We start from the raw sequence: 18,674 nt of genomic DNA, 5'->3' as shown, positions 1-18,674 counted from the left end.
GTCTGTGACTCCATTAACCTCATCATTTACTAATTGGGGGGTGATTTTCTACCCAGGCTTCATTCATGAACTGCACTAGCACTCAATCTGCTGCAGATGGTGGGATGCATATCTATAGGTCTACATCCGTCAGGTTTGAAGTGTAGGTAACCCCAGCGGTGATGGCAAGGAGTCCCTGTAATTGCTTTTTCCCCCTTCTTATGAATATATATTTTTTTATGGATGCTGGATTTTACTTCTCCGTACCGGGGTGTTGGGCTCTGAAATAGCCCAACCTCTCGCCTTTCCTGTTGAAGAACGGGCAGCATCGGTTGAGCCTTGGTCCATCCAAGAGTGGATGGAAGGAATTCCCCTCCAGAGCTGCTTCTGCTTTTTCTGAATTCTGAATTTTCCCCTCCTGCGACCGCTCGGCTCTTGGTGGGACAGAGCTCAGCCTTGGGTGTCTTTAACAGCCGGTTGAGCTCAGCTTTCCGCATCCCAACCTTGTGGCTGAGCTTCCAGCTCAAGCTGTAAATGAAAAAGATGCTCCTTTCCACAACGGGAAGTTCCAATTATTAACCCCACCACCGTGTAGTGGTGACGTTTTTAAGAGGTTAGAGCCAAGCGGCTGCTTTTCGGCATTACTGTTCTATAATAACATTTTATAATTGTTCTTAAGTAGTAAGAAGGAACCTGTGGCGGTGAAGAACAGCAAGCCCCCTCCAGCCTACGAGTCTGAGGAGGAGGAGAAGTGTAAACCCATGTCCTATGAGGAGAAGAGGCAGCTGAGCCTGGACATTAATAAACTCCCCGGTGAAAAACTGGGCCGAGTTGTCCATATCATCCAGTCGAGAGAACCCTCGCTCAAAAACTCCAATCCCGATGAGATCGAGATTGACTTTGAGACATTAAAACCATCCACCTTACGGGAGCTGGAGAGATACGTAACATCATGTTTACGGAAGAAGAGGAAACCTCAAGGTACCTTTTAGCCCCCAAAACCAATTTTTTCTCCTTTTTCTCCAGCGATGCTTTTCCAGGCTGGAGGCAGAGATGGGGAGGAGGAAAGGTGGGTGCAGGTATTGAGGTGCTTGGGACCTTTGTCCAGTGAAAAAGAGGAATTTTATGTCTTTTTTTTTTTTCAAATTTTCCTGGATTTACTGTTTTTCTAATGACACGTCAATGTTTGTCGAGTCTTGCCGCGGGGCTGGAATTTTGTGGCACCGATACACCACCGCTTATTCCCATATACCCCCGAAACGTCGGTGGTTTAATTCCAATTAACACTGCAAGTGGGTTGTTTCAATCTGATGCAAGCCATTTTTCTTAAACCCGTTGAGGACCTTCCTGATGAGCAGCAGAGCTTTGTTGGGGGGCAGGGAGCAGTGGCGAGGTGGGGGGCACCCAGTTCCTCCCCCTCAGCATCCGCGGGATGCCGGCGTGCTGGACGGATGTCGGGATTCAGGCTGAGGGGGCTCCCTGTGCCTCCCACCTCCGCTTCAGGAGGTAGAAGAGGGGTTTTCCCTTTTTTTAATGGATATTTTAACTTATTTTGATAGACTTTTGAATATTTCAGTCTCTTGTGATCTGTTGAAATGTATTTTGTATCCATTTGTTCTAACCATAAACGCAATTTAGGTACATTTTATCTAGAAATTTATACCCATTTCTATTTTTAATACAATTTGAAATACAGATTTGTGTAACACATGTATTTATTAACGACTGAAGAATGACGAAAAGCTTTTTTTTTTTACATAAACCACCCAAAGCAAAAGGATGTGGCAGCAAGCAGAGGGAGAAATAGGGGGATTTAAAGGGGGTCCCTTGATTTCCCATGGCCAGGGGGTAGCAATGACTTCTCAGGATAAATCAGAGGGGGAAACAAAGCTGGCCAAATCCTTCGGGATTTTATCCTTCCATACCTTAGGAAAATATTTAGATGGGTCTTTTTCTTTAGTGTAGGAGTTTTAGTAAAGGCTTCCAGCGTGGCCAGTGGCTTGAGCAAATCCTAGCGTGTACCCATCCATCGGGATTCTGATTGAAACTATTAAAAAAAAGGTGATTTTTTTGTCCTTTCCTCTGCCTCGGCCTCCTGCCACCTCCTTACACCAACAAGTTGAGGCAGCTAAAAAACAAATAAAAAATGAAAAACCCAGCGGGTTTCCAACCCCGTGTCACACAGCCACGCGGGATTAAGCACCGGCTCCTGGCTGGACACGAGCCAGCTGGAGGAGGAGACCCAAAGGGGCTGGTTAAAGCCAAACCTTCCCGCTCGGAGCCGGGATGAGGAGGATGAGGAAGGTCCTCGCTCAAGCGAGGCCTAAATCCCGGTTCAAATGAGCAGACAGGCAGGACTGGAGCTCGGCTTAGCCCATCCGCGTGGCTGCTGCTGTCAGTACGGGAGGAGCAGGCAGCACCAGGCAGGACTGCGGGTTATTAATTAGCCTCTAACGATGTCGTACTGTTGTCTTCTTGCAGCGGAGAAAGTGGATGTCATTGCTGGTTCCTCTAAAGTGAAGGGGTTCTCCTCCTCAGAGTCTGAGAGCACCAGCGAGTCCAGCTCCTCCGACAGTGAAGATTCAGAAACAGGTTAGACGCAGCTTATTTAACGACTCAGTCCTAGACCTGGTTTCTGTATAAATAAATATGTTTTCATTCCTGGCTCGGTCTTTTAATTACTTTTTTTTGTTGTTTTTTTTTTTTATTATTATTATTATTATTATTTTAAATTTTTTGTTTGTTTGTTTGTATAAATGGTCTTTAGAATGAGCAAAACCATAGACGCAGCTGCATGTTGCTGGGGTTTGGGGCTCAGCGTGGCCAACTTGGCGGTAGCGATGTTGTCTCTGGCAGTTCTTGAGCCCGACAGGATGATTTTTCCCGAAGTTTTTTTCTTGTTGAACTTGGGATGCGAGCGCGGGAGCCAAAAAACTAGCGTGCGCCAAGGTAGCTCTTTGGTTAACGACTTAGATTTGTAATTTTCAGGAAAAAAGCTCTATTCCCTCGAAGGAGAGGTTGAAAACATTGTGACCAGCACTGCTCGTGCCGCAGGGGATAGAGAAAGACATAGGAATCCGGTTTTAAGGGCAAAAACCTTTTTCTTCTACGGCATCGGGCAGCTCTTGAGCAAAAAATGCTTTTTAATTCAGTTTTAAATCACCAGAGAGGCATCGGCTCTGCGTAACTCTTTGCTTCTCCCTCCTACCACCAGTGTTCGGGCTTAAATCAGGCTGTTCTGTTCTTCTCCGCGATGATGCTTTCCGTGCTGGCGTTCCCTCCTTGGTTTTTAGGGGAGCAAAGCTGGTGCCGTCACTTGAAGCCGGTTTTTCCTCCTGGCTGGAGTCCGGAGGTTAAGCCGGGCTTATCCCAGCGCTTCACTTGCTGGTACCACTTCCACATCTCCAGCAGGTTGGGAAAGTGGGATGTGCATGTGGCAGGCAATAAGCTGGATTTATTTTGGTAGCTGGGTGGGGCACGTAGGGTGAACGGCATGGAAAAAAGGAGCAGAAATCCCCCCAAAAAACAACCAAACAACCCTCAAAAAAAAAAAAAAAAAAAGCAGGATTGGTCAGACTTGAGTTTGAGCTGGTGCTGGCGATGCTTCCCAGTGATTCTCTGCTTTTTAGGGATGTGATTTTTTTCCCTCTGCTTTTTAGGGATGTGTTTGGCCAGGATAAGTCTGGAGGCTGCTGTCTTTGAACATCCTGATCTATTTTAATGTGGTTTTAATGGACTTAGGCTTTTTTTTTTAAAAAAGTTTCAATGCAGTGGTTAGGGTTGACTCTCAGCAATCGGAAAATTAAATTATTTGGTGCTAAATTCTGCCCTGGCTTGATATGGGAGAAAGCAAAACCTGCCATATTTGTGTTCTTAAACAAATTTGGATCCAGTTTAGCTTTATTTCTGCCAAGCTCACAGTCCCATCAACCAAAACAAACTGGAGTGATCAGCTTATCGTGACGTATCACATCTCATTAATCTTGGCTAACATCAACTCATCCCAAATCCAGAGCTTTAATCCCAGCATCCCATTTCCAAGTAAAATGATAAAATCAACCTACTAAGCCCATCCACTACAATTCTGCGAATTGTGTTTGATTTAAAATTCTCTCCCCTCCCCCTGCCCCTTATAAAGCTGATGAAGATCCGCAGTGGGATGGCAGGATCCTTCCAGGGTGATGATTTATAGGGATGAGCTCAGGGATCCTGCCGGAGCTCAGCAGCAGGGATGCGAGATGCGAGGTGGGAATTTTTCAGGATGCACCGGTGCCAAACCCTTCTCGTTTCAATGAGCAGAAATTCAAACCTGGAAAAGCACCAGCATCTCCTACGTGCTGCTCTTGCTCTGGTAAATCCAGCTTCCAGGAGAGCGGAAAATGCTCTTTTTTGGGTGTTTCTCCCCCAAACGACGCCTGGTTAGATGCGGAGGAGCCCAGGGTTGCTCTTGGTGTTTTATTTAAATGCACTTTTCCTCTTTTTGGCTGCTTTTTCCCAAATCCAGTATCCCTCCCATCTTTGCCATCTCGTCTCCCAAGTATTTGGGATGGATTTGGCTGATGTCCAGGTCAGGTCCTTGGGAGAGGCTTAAGGACCCCGGCTCTGGCACGAATACCCTCCCTCTGTGCCAGCATTACGCCATCGGGGGACAAATCCAGCCCATAACGCTTGGGGTAGGAAGTTAATTAAGAGAATTAATCTCTTGTATTCAGTTAATTTCCAGTGCCAATGGGTTTTTGGTCTCCTAAAGCATTTTTTCCTCCCCTTTCTGCTAAAATACACCATGAAAACCTTGTGACCGCAGGGATTTGATGATAATCAAGTAGATTTTCTCCATCCCGGTATTTGTCGTGTTACCACTGAATCACTTTTTAAGTTGTATTTTAAGACCTTTTAAAAGACCTTTTAGGCCATTTCAAGGCATTTTAAGACCTTCTTTTAAAAGCTCTTTTAAGATGCAAGTTTTAAGACCTTTTCAAAAGACATTTCTAAGATGTTTTAAGGTGTATTTTTGACCCAGCGTGTTTACAGTGATGTTATTTTAACGACCCCGAGCGGAACGAGCTGGTTCGTTTTGCTGTTGTGAAATATTCGTCCATTTATTTTGGGGGGGGGGGGCGGGGGGGCGAGGATAAGGCGGCGTCCGCGCTGGCTGAAGCGGAGAATTAGAGTTTCAATTAGTAAGCTTCAAAATTAAAATGTTGCCCTGCCATTCTGAAGGCGATCTGGCATCTTAGCAATTTATTTTCTGTTAACAAAGCTTTTATTTGCCCGCCAAGCCGCTGGACGGTGGGATCACTTTGTGCAATAGAGGATTTTCTTACCTTGATTTTTTGGCATTTGCTTGGGTGTATCATTAAAAAAAGAGGCATTTAATGCTAATGCATATAAGCAAACACAGATGCGATGAAATTGTAAGACAGAATTAATTGCAATCGATTGCAACTCCATTTTATTCTCTTTACAGTGCCATTTTACTGCTCGGCGGTGGCTCCCACGAGCTGCCTCTTGCCTTTTTGCAAGCCAGAGCTTTTAAAATCAGATTTATTTTTATTTTACCTGCTTGAATCCATGCAACATCTCCATCCCTCCTTGGAGCTGGCAATTAAACATGGTATTGCATTAAATCGGGAGCATTGGGGTGAAAATCTGAAAATAGGAGGCTTCAAAGGAAGGAAAACTGAGGATAATACCGGTTTTGTAGCGTAGGAGATGGGACTGAGCCTTTGCCTTGAGCCCTGAGAAAACCAGAGGTGCCAGTCAAGAGGGTTATTCCGGTTTAACTTGTTGTAATTAAAAATTAATGGATGCAAATGACCCCGAACTGCATCCTGGAAGCACCTAGGTAGGATTTTTCGCTTGCAGCCAGCCACAAGTGAGCTCTCCCGGCATCTCCCGGTGCTTCTCCCAGCTTGGAGCATCTTGGGCTGGGCTGTTCAGGTGCTTGGGCAATGTAAAACCTGGCTTAGGTTTGGTAGGCACAAAATTTGGGGTGATTTCATGGCAAATCGGGGCGGGCTCTGCCTGTTCATCCTCACAACTTGAGGATGCTTCAATTATTTAATCCCCTGTGTGTGACGGGAGGTGCTTCCCAAGACCCCTGAAAAACCAGGGGGGGGGGGAGGGGGGGGGAATCACGGTAATTAACAGCAGCGATGACAAGTTTAGCGATTTAATTTGAGGCTCAGTGAGCTGATGGTTGAGGATTTGGCTTTGCTTCTGTTTCCCGCGGGCGGATCGCATTTACCGCGTGTTCTACGCGGTGGCGTAAAGCAGGGCGGCTTTGCTGCTTGCTCAAGGTTTTAGGAAGGATTAAAAATCTTAAAAATTGGGATTAGAGCTGGCTCAGCAGTGCTGGGAAACCTGTTCCTGGGGGTTTGCGGAGCTGCTCGTAGCAAATCAAAAGATTTTTATCCCATTTTTAGGAGGAGAGGCATTAACGTAAGGCTGGGTCCAGTTAGCGGTGGCTGGGACTTCAGAGTTTAAAATCTCTCAAGTTTAATTCAAAAATATCTGGGTTTAAAGCCACAGGTACTTGGATTTAATTAGCAGGTATCTGGGTTTCATTCAGAAGTAGCTGAGTTTAATTTTTTTAATTTAATTATATATATAAATATATAAGTATATATATAAATTAAAAAATATATATAAAAATACATTTTAAAAAAAAACAAAACAAAAAACACGAGGCCATCTGGGTGGGTTTAAATCGCAGGTGCTCATGTTGTAATTCAGAAGTGGGCAGGTTTTAATTCCGGGGTAGCCGGGTTTAATTCAGAAGTACAACGGTTTCAATCGCAGGGACCCAGGTTTAATTGGCAGGTACCTTAGCTTTAATTCCCAGGGACCCGGGAATTTAATTGACATGTACCTGGGTTTAAATCGCAGGTTTAATTCAAAAGGACCTGGAATCTTGTTTAATTCACACGTCCTTGGTTTTAATTCAGAACTATTGGGGCTTAATCCACAGGTTCCCAGGTTTAATTCGAAGTTAACCTGGATTTAATTCAAAGTTTCCTGGGTTTAATTTGCAGGAGCCTGGGTTTAAGGTAAAGGTTTAGTCCTCAGGTACCAGGTTTCCTTCCCAGGCACCCAGGTTTAATTCCCAGCATCCAGATTTAATTCCCAGGCACCCAGAATTTGCATGTACCTGGGTTTAAATCACAATTTTAATTCCAAGGGACCTGGAATCTGCAGGTACCCACGTTTAATTCACACATCCTTGGTTTTAATTCAGAACTACTGGGGCTTAATCCACAGGTACCCAGGTTTAATTCAAAGTTAACCTGGATTTAATTTGGTATTCTGGGTTTAATTTGCAGGAGCCTGGGTTTAAGGTAAAGGTTTAGTCCTCAGGTACCAGGTTTCAATCCCAAGCATCCAGGTTGAACCCATGGGTGCTGCTGAAGCTCAGTCCCAGCCACCAAATCCCATCCCCCCCCCCCCCCCCCCCCCCCCCCCCCGCCATGTCCTCCATGTGCTGGTTTCTTTTCGGGGAACTTTAATCCTCAGTCCATTTTCCTTGGAGTTTGAGAGACGGATGGATTGAACCCAACCATTTATTTTTTCAAGTAGTTTTGTGCCTTTTGAGGTAATTTGCTCCTTCTGGTTCAGTTTCTCGGCCATGGGGTACGGGAGGAAGGACTGGAGTCCCTCGGTGACCTAACACGAGTCTTCCCAGTTGCTTCCCAGTCTTTCCCACTGTGGAGTAGCTGTGGCTCTGGGTTGAGCATCCCCTTCGTGGGGATCCAGCACCCTGTCAGGCAAATTTTGGTGTATTTCATGTGATTTGGAGAATAACAGCTGACCCGGTCGTTTCTCTGGCAGAGCCACAGTTGCTGGCATCCCAAATTTGGGGGGGGATTGATGGGGTCTGTAGGGTGGACAAAGGCACCAGTCCCATCTCCCAAGAGCACAATTAATGAAAATTAGTATTGTCCACTAAAAAAAATACTCCACTGCTGAATCCAGGAGGCTCTGTCGCAGCTCTGCGGCCCTAAAACCTAATAGCAATTCCTTCTTGCATATAAAAATTGTATTTATAGCCAATATTATATATAAAAGTTGCTTTTTTGTTGCTGTTGGGTTGGATTTTGGACTCCAGTCACTTTTAGCATTTATTATATTATTTTCCCCAAATAAGTTTGTTATTTTCCTGGGAGACACAGGGGTAAATACATGGGATCATGATTTTACTGGAATGTATAACTGCATGTTTTTAGCAAACTTGTAATTTTAGATCTTATTTTTTTTCTTGAATACACCAGACTTGGAAAATCAGGATGAATTTAAGTATGAACAAACTGTTTCCATAACGGCATTTATTTAGATTTTTTTTTCCACTTAACCTTGATCTGCTACAAATACTTTATATAAATCTGTTTATTTTTATATTCTCTCTGCATGCTTCGGGATTTCGCAGCCTTGTAACCACCAGCTTCTTTTCCCCCTCTAAAAAAGAGAAAAATTGTATAGCTTTGATATTTTTATTTTTAAATAATAAAATCAATAAAGTGGCTTGCTACAGAAAAATGCACTGTTTGTATAATCATGGAATTTTAACTAATAATGTGAAATTATGATGATAGTGAACCATATGTTGGTGTTTTGCTACTTTGGGCAAATTTGGGTGGGAGTAAAAGATGAGGATTTAGGGAAAAAAAAAAATACATACACATGGCTGCAGTCACACTGGCAGGAGCGGAGCCTCGTGCAGCAATTCAGCCTTTCTGTTATGGAAACATCTTGACATGACATCATAGAAATTATTTTTTTCTTTAATCCCAGGGATTTTTAGCCCTGCAGATGAGATCTAACTGGCCAGCACAAAACTGTGTTGGGGTCGGAGATGGGACAGGGCTTCTCCTCAGTGCTTTTGCTCCCTGGGGAGACACCGGTAGAGATGTTGAACCATGTTAACGCCAGCAGTAACCCAACAACCATCTTTCGTGGTGAAGAAGCTTCATCCTTTGGTAGAGTTGGCATCTCCAAACTCACCAATGCCACTGGGGGATCCCCCCTGGGACCATCGTGGCGTTGCTGCTCATGGTCTCCATGGGCTTCGTCTTCTTGGGGAAGACGTCCCAGCGTGAAATGCCGTTGGGGTTGGAGATGGGACAGGGCTTCTTTTCGATGCTCTTGTACCCTGGTGAGATGCCAAACCTCACGACACCAGCTGTCACTCAACAACCATCTTCAGCAGTGAAGAAGGTTCATCCTTTGGTTGGGTTTGCCAAGCTCATTGTGTCTCTCAAATCACCAATCCCACGGGGTCATCCCCTTGGGACCGTCGTGGCTTTGCCACTCTTGGTCTCTGTTGGCTTCATTTTCTTGTTGAAGGGTCTCCCAAAGCATCTGTCCACCACTTCCAGCCACAGTTACAGTGATTGAAGTGGCAAGATTCACCCGTCCTGCTCCCAGGTCTTGCCTGGGGTCATTGTGGTGCTGTTTGGCTTACACCAAGACTTGATGGCAAAGCCTACGCCGAAAAAGCTCCCCTGGGAGAACCGTTGGGTCGTGACACGTTGGAGGATGGATGGATGGATGGAGAGGAGCGCGCCCATCTTTCCCGAAGGAGCAATGCCAGGAACCAGCTGGGTTGGGGAGCTGCACGGTCAGACCGTGGCAGCTCCTCTTTCCACCCAGCATCAGAGCAGGGATGCGCTCGCTCGCGACACCGCTGGATCATGTGGCTTTTTTTTGGGAACCCGTTCTCCATCCCTGCTGACCCTGGCTTGGTCCGCAGTTTTTCTCTTCTCTTACCACCTGGCACCCGTGCTCTGCGTGTTTCTCCTGATTTTGGGGTTTCTTTACTGTCTTAGGAGTGCTTTTATCCTAATTAAGTGGGACAAGACCAACCGGGTGCTCTGTGAAGCCACTTCCACCCCCCACCAGCTGTACCCGGACATGTTTTATCCATCGGGAGCATCTGCTGGAGAAGCTTGTCTCCATTTCTTGTCCTTGTTTCTTCTCCAGCGTCAGCAGGATGAGCAACAAGGTTCTGCTAAGCACTTTTTCCCTCTTGATGGAAGAAGGTGTCAGATCTTGGTCTTTCTGGAAGGGGGATTCATGCCCAGCATCCATCCGGAGCTGTGGTTGCCCATTTGGATCAGTGGACACCCATCTTGAGCCACAAGAGGCTCATCCAGAGCCGTGGGTGACAGTCAGGATCCGTGGACACCCATCCAGGGTCACAGATGCCCATCTGAAGCTGTAGGTGTCCATCTGGAGCTACAGCCACTTGTCCAGAGCCAGGGATGTTCATCCAGATCCCTGGATGCCCATCCGGATCCATGGATGCCCATTTGGAGCCACAAATGTCCATCCCATCACCACGAGACTTCGAGGAATCCTACCTCTTCCCAACATCCCATCTCCCTGGCAGCATTTTAATCCCCGTTTCACTCTTCACCACATCCCTGGATGCTGGCATCCACTGCGACCTCCTGCTCTCCCGTTACCCACAGATCCACCGGATCCGCACTGTGTAGTGAGGGATCATCAACCATGAACTCAAAAAGCCTCTTTCCACCTTGAAACCAAATATTTTTCTATTTAAAACCAAGCTTTTTCAGGCGGGTGAATAGGAACTGAGCTGCCAGTGCTGAAATTTTCCCTTCTTGCCTTCCCAACCATTTTTTTGGTTGGTATTTTTTTCCCAAAAAAGCTACTTTTTTATGGACTTCAGCCTCAAAACCTGCACAATGGTGCCACTGGTCCAATAAATCCCATCATCAAGCATCTGGGCATGCTCCAGTGCTGATACCAGTCACTGGTGCTGCCTTATGATAAAAAAAAATAAATAAAACAACAGGTGAAGGAGTAAACTTCAGGAATTAAATCTTAATTTCTGGAGGGACTGAAAGGCAAAATCCCATCTGGGAGATGATCCCCAGGGACTGGGACCTTCCACCCCCCACCCACATTGTCACCCTGAAGGTTTTCCATCCGAACTCCACGCCAAAGAAAAGCAAAACTCCCACCCCCGAGGGATTTTTGTGGATCTCGGAGGATGGATTTTTGTGAATCCGCTGTTTCTTGGCACAGTTTGCGGAGGAAATCCTGGGAAATTGTCGCCCTGGACCCAAACTCAAACCAGTTGTTTTCGATTACGCCACTTTAAAAATATCTCCAGAGGGGAGGAGGCGTGAGAGTCCATCCCGCAGGACGCCCAGACCCTCCGAGGATGTAGGGGGAAGGGGGGATGGAAAATTGTTGTTGGCGTAGCCGGGATATTTGATATCTTTTTTTTTTCTTTTTTTTTTCTTTTTTTTTAATTCCTCCTGCCAAGTCTCTCGCTCCTTGTCTCCCCCTTCGGGGCCAGGCAGCATTCCTGGAATAGCTGAGTCTGGTTGAGCAATGTTTTTTCTTGGCTGTTGGGTCCTTTTCCACCGCGAAGACACCGGTGGGAAGAAAGGGGTTGGGGGGGTCTTCACCTTCATTTTCTTCTCCTTTCTGCTACAATTTTCTCCTTTTTGCAACAGCAGGGCAGTGAAACCTCCGGGCAAGTGGTCCCCAGGGACATCCAGCTCGAGCAATGCCTAAATCCTTCTCCTTTGCCGTTGTTGGTACTGGATGGTGCCGTTGACTTTTGACGGGGGTGATGGGGCAGAGCGGCACCGCTGCGGTACTAACGTTTGCTCTGTCCCCCCCTTCTGTTTTTTTTTTTGCAGAAATGGCACCGAAATTGAAGAAAAAAGGGCATTCGGGACGAGAGCAAAAAAAGGTAGGAGATGCGGCATCCATCCCATCTCACTTGAGTTGGGATTGAATCCTCGGGGAGGTTCAGGAACACCGAGAATACCGGGAGGGACCGGTGCCGGCACACGTGGCTTGGCTGAGCCCATCGCTCAAAGACGTTTTTGGGTTGCTTGGAAGGTGTCCCAAGCCACCCCAGCCTGGGGGATGTGGTTGGAAGGACACCAGGAAGGCATTTTGGTGAATTGGGAGGTCATTGTTTCTGGCCAAAAAGAAGTTTTGAGTCACCAGAGAGGGGTTTTGGTGACCAAAAAGGTGTTTTGGTGGCTGAGAGGTTATTGTGGTGACCAAAGAGAGGTTTTGAGTCACCAGAGAGGGGTTTTGGTGACCAAAAATGTGTTTTGGTGACTGGGAGGTCATGGTTGTTGGCCAAAGAGAGATTTTGAGTCACCAGAGAGGGGTTATGGTGGCCAAAAAGGTGTTTTGGTGACTGGGAGGTCATGGTTGTTGGCCAAAGAGAGGTTTTGAGTCACCAGAGAGGGGTTTTGGTGACCAAAAAGGTGTTTTGGTGACTGGGAGGTCATGGTTGTTGGCCAAAGAGAGGTTTTGAGTCACCAGAGAGGGGTTTTGGTGACCAAAAAGGTGTTTTGGTGACTGGGAGGTCATGGTTGTTGGCCAAAAAGAGGTTTTGAGTCACCAGAGAGGGGTTTTGGTGACAAAAAAAAGTGTTTGGTGACTGGGAGGTCATTGTGGGTGACCAAAGAGAGGTTTTGAGTTCCCAGAGAGAGAGATTTTGGTGGCCAAAAAGGTGTTTTGGTGGCTGGGGAGGCCTTTTGGAGACTGTGAGGTCATTGTTGGTGACCAAAGAGAGGTTTGAGTCACCAGAGAGGAGGTTTGGTGACCAAAAAAGTGTTTGGTGACTGGGAGGTCATTGTTGGTGACCAAAGAGAGGTTTTGAGTTCCCAGAGATGGGGTTGGGTTTTGGTGACCAAAAGGTTTTTTTGGTGGCTGGGGAGGCCTTTTGGTGACTGGGAGGTCATTGTTGGTGACCAAAGAGAGGTTTTGAGTTCCCAGAGAGAGAGATTTTGGTGGCCAAAAAGGTGTTTTGATGGCTGGGGAGGCCTTTTGGTGACTGGGAGGTCATTGTTGGTGACCAGAGAGAGGTTTTGGGTCACCAGAGAGGGGTTCTGGTGACCCAGAAAGTGGTTTGGTGACTGGGGGGGGTGCTTCAGTGGTGAGGAGGGCGGGCGTTCGGGTGACTACGAGGGGTTTACTGGTGAGGTGTTTCGGTAACTCACTGGGTTTTTTTTCTCCTCCCTTAGCATCACCATCACCACCATCAACCGGTGCAGCAGCAACCGCCGCCACCACAGCCTCCTCCACCGCCACAACCGCAGCAGCCCCCGCCGCCCCCTCCACCACCGCAGCCCTTACCACCGCAGCCGTTACCACCCCAGCAGCCCCCGCCGCCCCCGCCGCCCCCTCCCGTTCCTCAACAAGCTCCACCACCAATGAAATCTTCTCCTCCGCCTTTCGTCCCTGCACAAGTCCCCGTCCTGGAGCACCCGCTGCCGGGGAACATGTTTGACACCATGACGCATTTCACCCAACCCATCATGCATCTGCCTCAGCCGGAGATGCCACCCCACCTCCCCCAGCCGCCCGAGCACAGCACTCCTCCCCACCTCAACCAGCATGCCGTGGTGTCTCCTCCAGGTGAGCCCGACCTCTGGTTCTTCCTCCAGAGGATGAGGATGGTGGCAGTGGAGGGGTTTGTTCCTCCTGGGGGGTGAACGGGATGGATGGAGGAGCGGGAGTGGGTGGGCCAGGGGAGGTCCTGGGCTCCTGGTGTCCATCGTGCCACCGTGTCCTTCCCTTTCTCCCCAGCTTTGCACAACGCTCTGCCTCAGCAGCCCTCCAGACCCAGTAACCGAGCTGCCGCGCTCCCCCCGAAGCCTTCGCGTCCACCGGCCGTCTCGCCGGCCATCAGCCAGCAACCCATGCTTCCTCAGCCGCCTCTGCCCCAGCCTCCCCAGGTCCTGCTGGAGGACGAAGAACCTCCGCCGCCGCACCACAACCTGCCTCTGAGCACCAGCCAGATGCAGCTCTACCTTCAGCAGCTGCAGAAAGTGCAGCAGCCGCAGACTCCTCTTCTCCCTTCAGTGAAGGTCCAGTCGCAGCCGCAGCCGCCCCTGCAGCCGCCGGCTCACCCCGCGGTGCAGCAGCTGCAGCACCAGCCGCCGCCGCGGCCCATGCACATGCAACCCATGCCCTTCCCATCCCACATCCCCCAACCCCAACCGCCGCCGCAGCAACATCCGCCCCCACAACCGCCCCCGCCGCCCCCCGCCACCGCAGCCGGCCAAACCGCAGCAGGTCATCCAGCATCACCCGTCGCCGCGGCATCATAAGCCCGATCCCTACTCGACCGGTGAGCAGGAGGCGGGGGGCGGCGGTTGAGGCTACAGCTCGAGCCCAGTCGCCCTGCGTGAGGAGGGGGGGGGACATGGGGTGGTGGGGTGGCATCCGTGCGTCGGCCAGGCTCCGCCAGCACCCCTTGGTAGATGGTGGGGGGTGCAGAGGAAGCCCCCGGGAGCTGGAGCCTGATGTAACTGCCCAGCAGTGCTGCTCTCCATCCCAAATCCTCCTAACATTTGAGGAGAGGGAGTGTGGGAGGATCTTGAGGATCTCAGAGTTCTAGAATTTCTGAGAATCTCGTTTGTGACGATCCTCAGGTTCTCAAATTTGAAGATCTAAAGCCTTGGAGGAATTTGGGGATGTCGGAACTTTGAGGAACTCAATCTCAATTCCTTGAGGACCTCAAGAATCGCACGTTCTTGAGGATCTCAGGGTTCTCAAGTTCTTGGGGGATCTCAAGGATCTCGTTTGTAAGGATCTGAAGGTTTTCAGATTTGTGAGGATCTTGAATATCTAAACTCTCAGAGGAACTGGGGGATGTCAGAACTTTGAGGAACTTGATCTCAACTCCTTGACCTTGAGAATCTTAAGTTCTTGAGGATCTCAAGGTTCTCAGATTTGTGAGGATCTTGAATATCTAAAGTCTTGGAGGAACTTGGAGATGTCAGAACTGTGAGGAACTTGATCTCAATTCCTTGACCTTGAGAATCTCAAGTTCTTGAGGATCCCGAGGTTCTCAGATTTGTGAGGATCTTGAAGATCTGAAGTCCTGGACAAACTAGGGAATGTCAGAACTTTGAGGAAATCGATCTCAATTCCTTGAGGACCTTGAGAATCTCAAATTCTTGAGGATCTCAGGGTTCTCAAGTTTTTGAAGGACTAAAGGATCTCATTTGTAAGGATCCCAAGGTTCTCAGATTTGTGAGGATCTTGAAGATCTGAAGTCTTGGAGGAGCTGGGGGATGTCAGAACTTTGAGGAACTCGGATCTCAATTCCTTGAGGACCTCGAGAATTGCAAGTTCTTGAGGATCTCAGGGTTCTCAAGCTTTTGAGGAACTCAAGGATCTCATTTGAGAGAATCCCAAGGTTCTCAGTTTTGTGAGGATCTTGAAGATCTGGAGTCTTGGAGGAACTGGGGGATATCAGAACTTTGAGGAACTCGATCTCAATTCCTTGACCTCGAGAATCTCAAGTTCTTGAGGATCTCAAGGTTCTCAGATTTGTGAGGATCCTGAGAAGATCTAAAGTCTTGGAGGAACTTGGGGATGTCAGAACTTTGAGGAACTCAGATCTCAATTCCTTGAGGACCTCGAGAATTGCAAGTTCTTGAGGATCTCAGGGTTCTCAAGTTCTTGGGGGACTCGAGGATCTCATTTGGGAGAATCCCGAGGTTCTCAGATTTGTGAGGATCTTGAGTATCTAAAGTCCTGGAGGAACTTGGGGATGTCATCAATCTCAATCCCTTGACCTCGAGAATCTCAAGTTCTTGAGGATCTCAGGGTTCTCAAGTTTTTGAGGGACTGGAGGATCTCATTTGTGAGGATCCTGAGGTTCTTAGATTTGAAGATCTAAGGTCTTGGAGGAACTCAGGGATGTCAGAACTTTGACGAAATCGATCTCAATTCCCTGAGGACCTCGAGAATCTCATTTTTGAGGAACTCGAGAATCTTCATTTTTGAGAATCTCAAGGATCTCAAATGTCTGTGGAACTCGGGAGTTCTCAGATCTTTGAAGACCACAGGGTCCTCAGGTTTTTGAGTCTTCTTGGCCAGCCTAGCTGCATGCCAGCATCAGGAGGTCCCCCCCAGGAGGCAGGGGGTCTGCTCCCCCCTCTTGGAGGAGGTCAGGGCTATGGATGTTCCACAGAGGTGTCCTGGCGTTCCTCGGAGCGTGGCCTCTGATAACAGCCGCCTGGCTGCCAGGCAGAGGAGGTGGAAAGATCTTGGGGGGGTAACCGGTGTGATGACCTCCAGCCATCCCCGGAATCGGAGGAAGCAGCTGATTAACACGGCCATGGGCGATCCTGGATCTCCACGATGGAGAGCCCACTCCATGGTGCCACCACTGGCATTCCCAATGGGAAACATCCGCAGCTGGGGTGACTCCGGACCTTCCAGACCCATAAAACCTCGGCAGTTTGGGGACAGCTCCTGCTTCTGTTGGCCACCTGGTCCCCACGTTGTGGCCCGTCGGGGCTTGGCTCCCGAAGTTGTCCTGCTCAGCCCCATGCGAGTGTAGGCAGGATAGATCCCGAGTTTTTAGGGATGGAGCAGGGGGAGGGCAGGCAGCTTGGACCTGATGCTTGAGCTGGACCTTGCCGGCTCCCAAAATCTCACCCGGAGAGCCCAGGCTGGGGGCAGGGAGGGGGCCAGGCAGGACCAGGGTGTCCCAGGGGAACCGTCCTACAGCTGGAAATAGTGCTGGACCCCCCAGAAGAACAAGAAGGAGGGGGTCCCGGCAGTGGGGGGGACATCAGAATACCGAGCATCGCCCGGACCCAACAAACCACCGCGTAGCCTCGGAGCATCTTCTACTCCCTGGTGTTGGGTGGTGGCAGCGGTCCCAGCTGGGAGGAGGTGCCTGGGGTCCACTGGGGACATCCCAGAGCCACATCCCAGGGCCACCCCGCTTCAGGCGGGGAGGGGGAGCTCGTCCCGTAGGGGGATGGCGTGCGCCGACCGGCTGATTTTTTTTATTTGTTTTTCGGGTGATGTCTGGCATGCCAGTGGTGACGACGGTTAACTGATTGATGCCAAAACTGTTCCCAGGTCACTTGAGGGAAGCCCCTTCCCCTCTCATGATGCATTCCCCACAGATGCCGCAGTTCCAGGGTTTGGTCCACCAGTCGCCACCTCAACAAACTATCCAGCCAAAAAAACAGGTAAAAAGGAAAGCAGAGCACCCAACCGCGGGGGTCCCACCTGACGGGGACCAGCACCTTCCCACCGCCAGCTTGGGAGCACGCGCCGAAAGCCCAGGGGCCCTTGGCCAGTGGTTTGCATCAGGAATTTGGGGATGGAGAGAAGGGAGGGGATGAGGGAAGGGCATTCCAGAACGTTCCTTGATTCTTTTATCTGTCGCAGGAGATGAGAGCCGCCTCCGTCGTCCAGTCTCAGCCCATGGTGGTGAAGGAGGAGAAGATGCATTCGCCTGTCATCCGTAACGAGACCTTCAGTCCCCCGTTGCGGCAAGATCCGCCAAAACACCCGGAGAGCATCAAACCACCTGCGCACATCCCGCAACGTGAGTCTGGGGACAGACGTGTCCCCTCCCCTGAGTTGGTTCTCCCTCACCGTGGGGCTCCCAGAGGACCCCAGTAACCTCTGACGGGAGCCACTGGTTTTTAGGGACGGAGATGAAACCCATGGAGGGGGGACGACCCGTCATCAGACCCCCGGAGCAAAACCCCCCGCCACCAGGAGTGCAAGAGAAGGATCGGCAGAAACAAGAGCCGAAAACACCCGTTGCCCCAAAAAAGGTATCAGACCCTGGAAAAAAATGGGAAAAAAACCTCCCAAAATTCAGAATTAAACCACTTAAAATGAGGCAGGACCGCGCTGGTGGCCTGAAGCTTGGTGTTTGGCCAAGAGCTGGGGTTCTTCACCTCCATGTTGCCCACTTGGAGGTGCAAAGCACCTGGGAGAGGTCAGAGGGGTGGAGGTGGGACCCCCCTGCAGGCGGAGGAGCCGAATGCTATCCAGAGGGACCTGGAGAAGCTCCAGCTGTGGGCCCAGGAGAACCTCAGAAGGTTCCACGAGGCCAGACACAAGGTCCTGTGGCTGGTCAGGATCGGTGCAGGTTGGGGCATGAAGGGATGGAGAGCGGCCCCAGGGAGAAGGGCGTGAGGGTGCTGGTGGGTGCAGCGCTGGACACGAGCTGCCCATGGGCACCTCCAGCCCAAAAAGCATCAGAAGCAGCATGGTCAGGAGGTCCAGGGGGGGTGATGGTCCTGCCTGGAGTCCTGGCTCAAGCTCTGGGCTCCTTGGGATGAGGATATGGATCTGTTGGAGCAGTGGGTGTGGAGGAGGCCACAAAGGTGCTCAGAGGGCTGGAGCATCTCTTGGGTGAGGATGGGCTGAGCTGGGCTTCTCCAGGCTGGAGAAGGCTCTGGGAAGACCTTCCCGTGGCCTTTCCAGGTGTAAGGGAGGTTTATAAAAGAGACTTTTGACCAAGACCTCATAAGACAAAGGGTCAGCGGCTTTAAACTGGAAGAGGGTGGGTTTAGACGGGACCTCAGGAGGAATATTCCATGCTGCGGGTGCTGAGACGCTGGGTTGGATTCCCCGGAGAGGTGCTGGATGCTCCATCCCTGGAAATGTCCGAGGTTCTCTGAGCATCCTGATCTCACAGAAGGTCCCTGCTTACGGCAGGAGGGTGGGATGAGATGAGCTTGAAGGGTCCCTTCCCCCCCCAACCCTTCCATGGTCCAAGTGTTGCGGGAGTGCCGGGTGCCGGAGGAGCCGGTCCTGCTCCGAGCGTGGCCTTGGGGGAGGAGATGCTGCCCAGGGTTGGGCCACTACCTCCTTCGGCCCCAGGGAACCAGAAGATGGTTTTTGGGGCTGATGCGGTGATGGTGAAC

At 49.8% G+C, this 18,674-nt stretch overlaps 1 protein-coding gene across 1 annotated transcript in view; it reads left to right on the top strand.

Moving 5' to 3' along the window:
• The window catches only part of BRD4 (bromodomain containing 4), a 76,265-nt gene that overhangs the window by 53,100 nt on the left and 4,491 nt on the right, over nt 1–18,674 (top strand). The window contains 9 exon segments of the mRNA XM_056325925.1: nt 662–960; nt 2,461–2,571; nt 11,652–11,704; nt 12,999–13,392; nt 13,564–14,014; nt 14,016–14,107; nt 16,864–16,976; nt 17,179–17,338; nt 17,443–17,573. Of these exon segments, the coding sequence (XP_056181900.1) occupies nt 662–960; nt 2,461–2,571; nt 11,652–11,704; nt 12,999–13,392; nt 13,564–14,014; nt 14,016–14,107; nt 16,864–16,976; nt 17,179–17,338; nt 17,443–17,573 (1,804 nt within the window).

Source organism: Falco biarmicus (genome assembly GCF_023638135.1).
Source record: "Falco biarmicus isolate bFalBia1 chromosome 13 unlocalized genomic scaffold, bFalBia1.pri SUPER_13_unloc_2, whole genome shotgun sequence".
In the NCBI taxonomy this organism is placed as follows: domain Eukaryota; kingdom Metazoa; phylum Chordata; class Aves; order Falconiformes; family Falconidae; genus Falco; species Falco biarmicus.
This window is presented reverse-complemented; position numbering and strand designations above follow the sequence as displayed.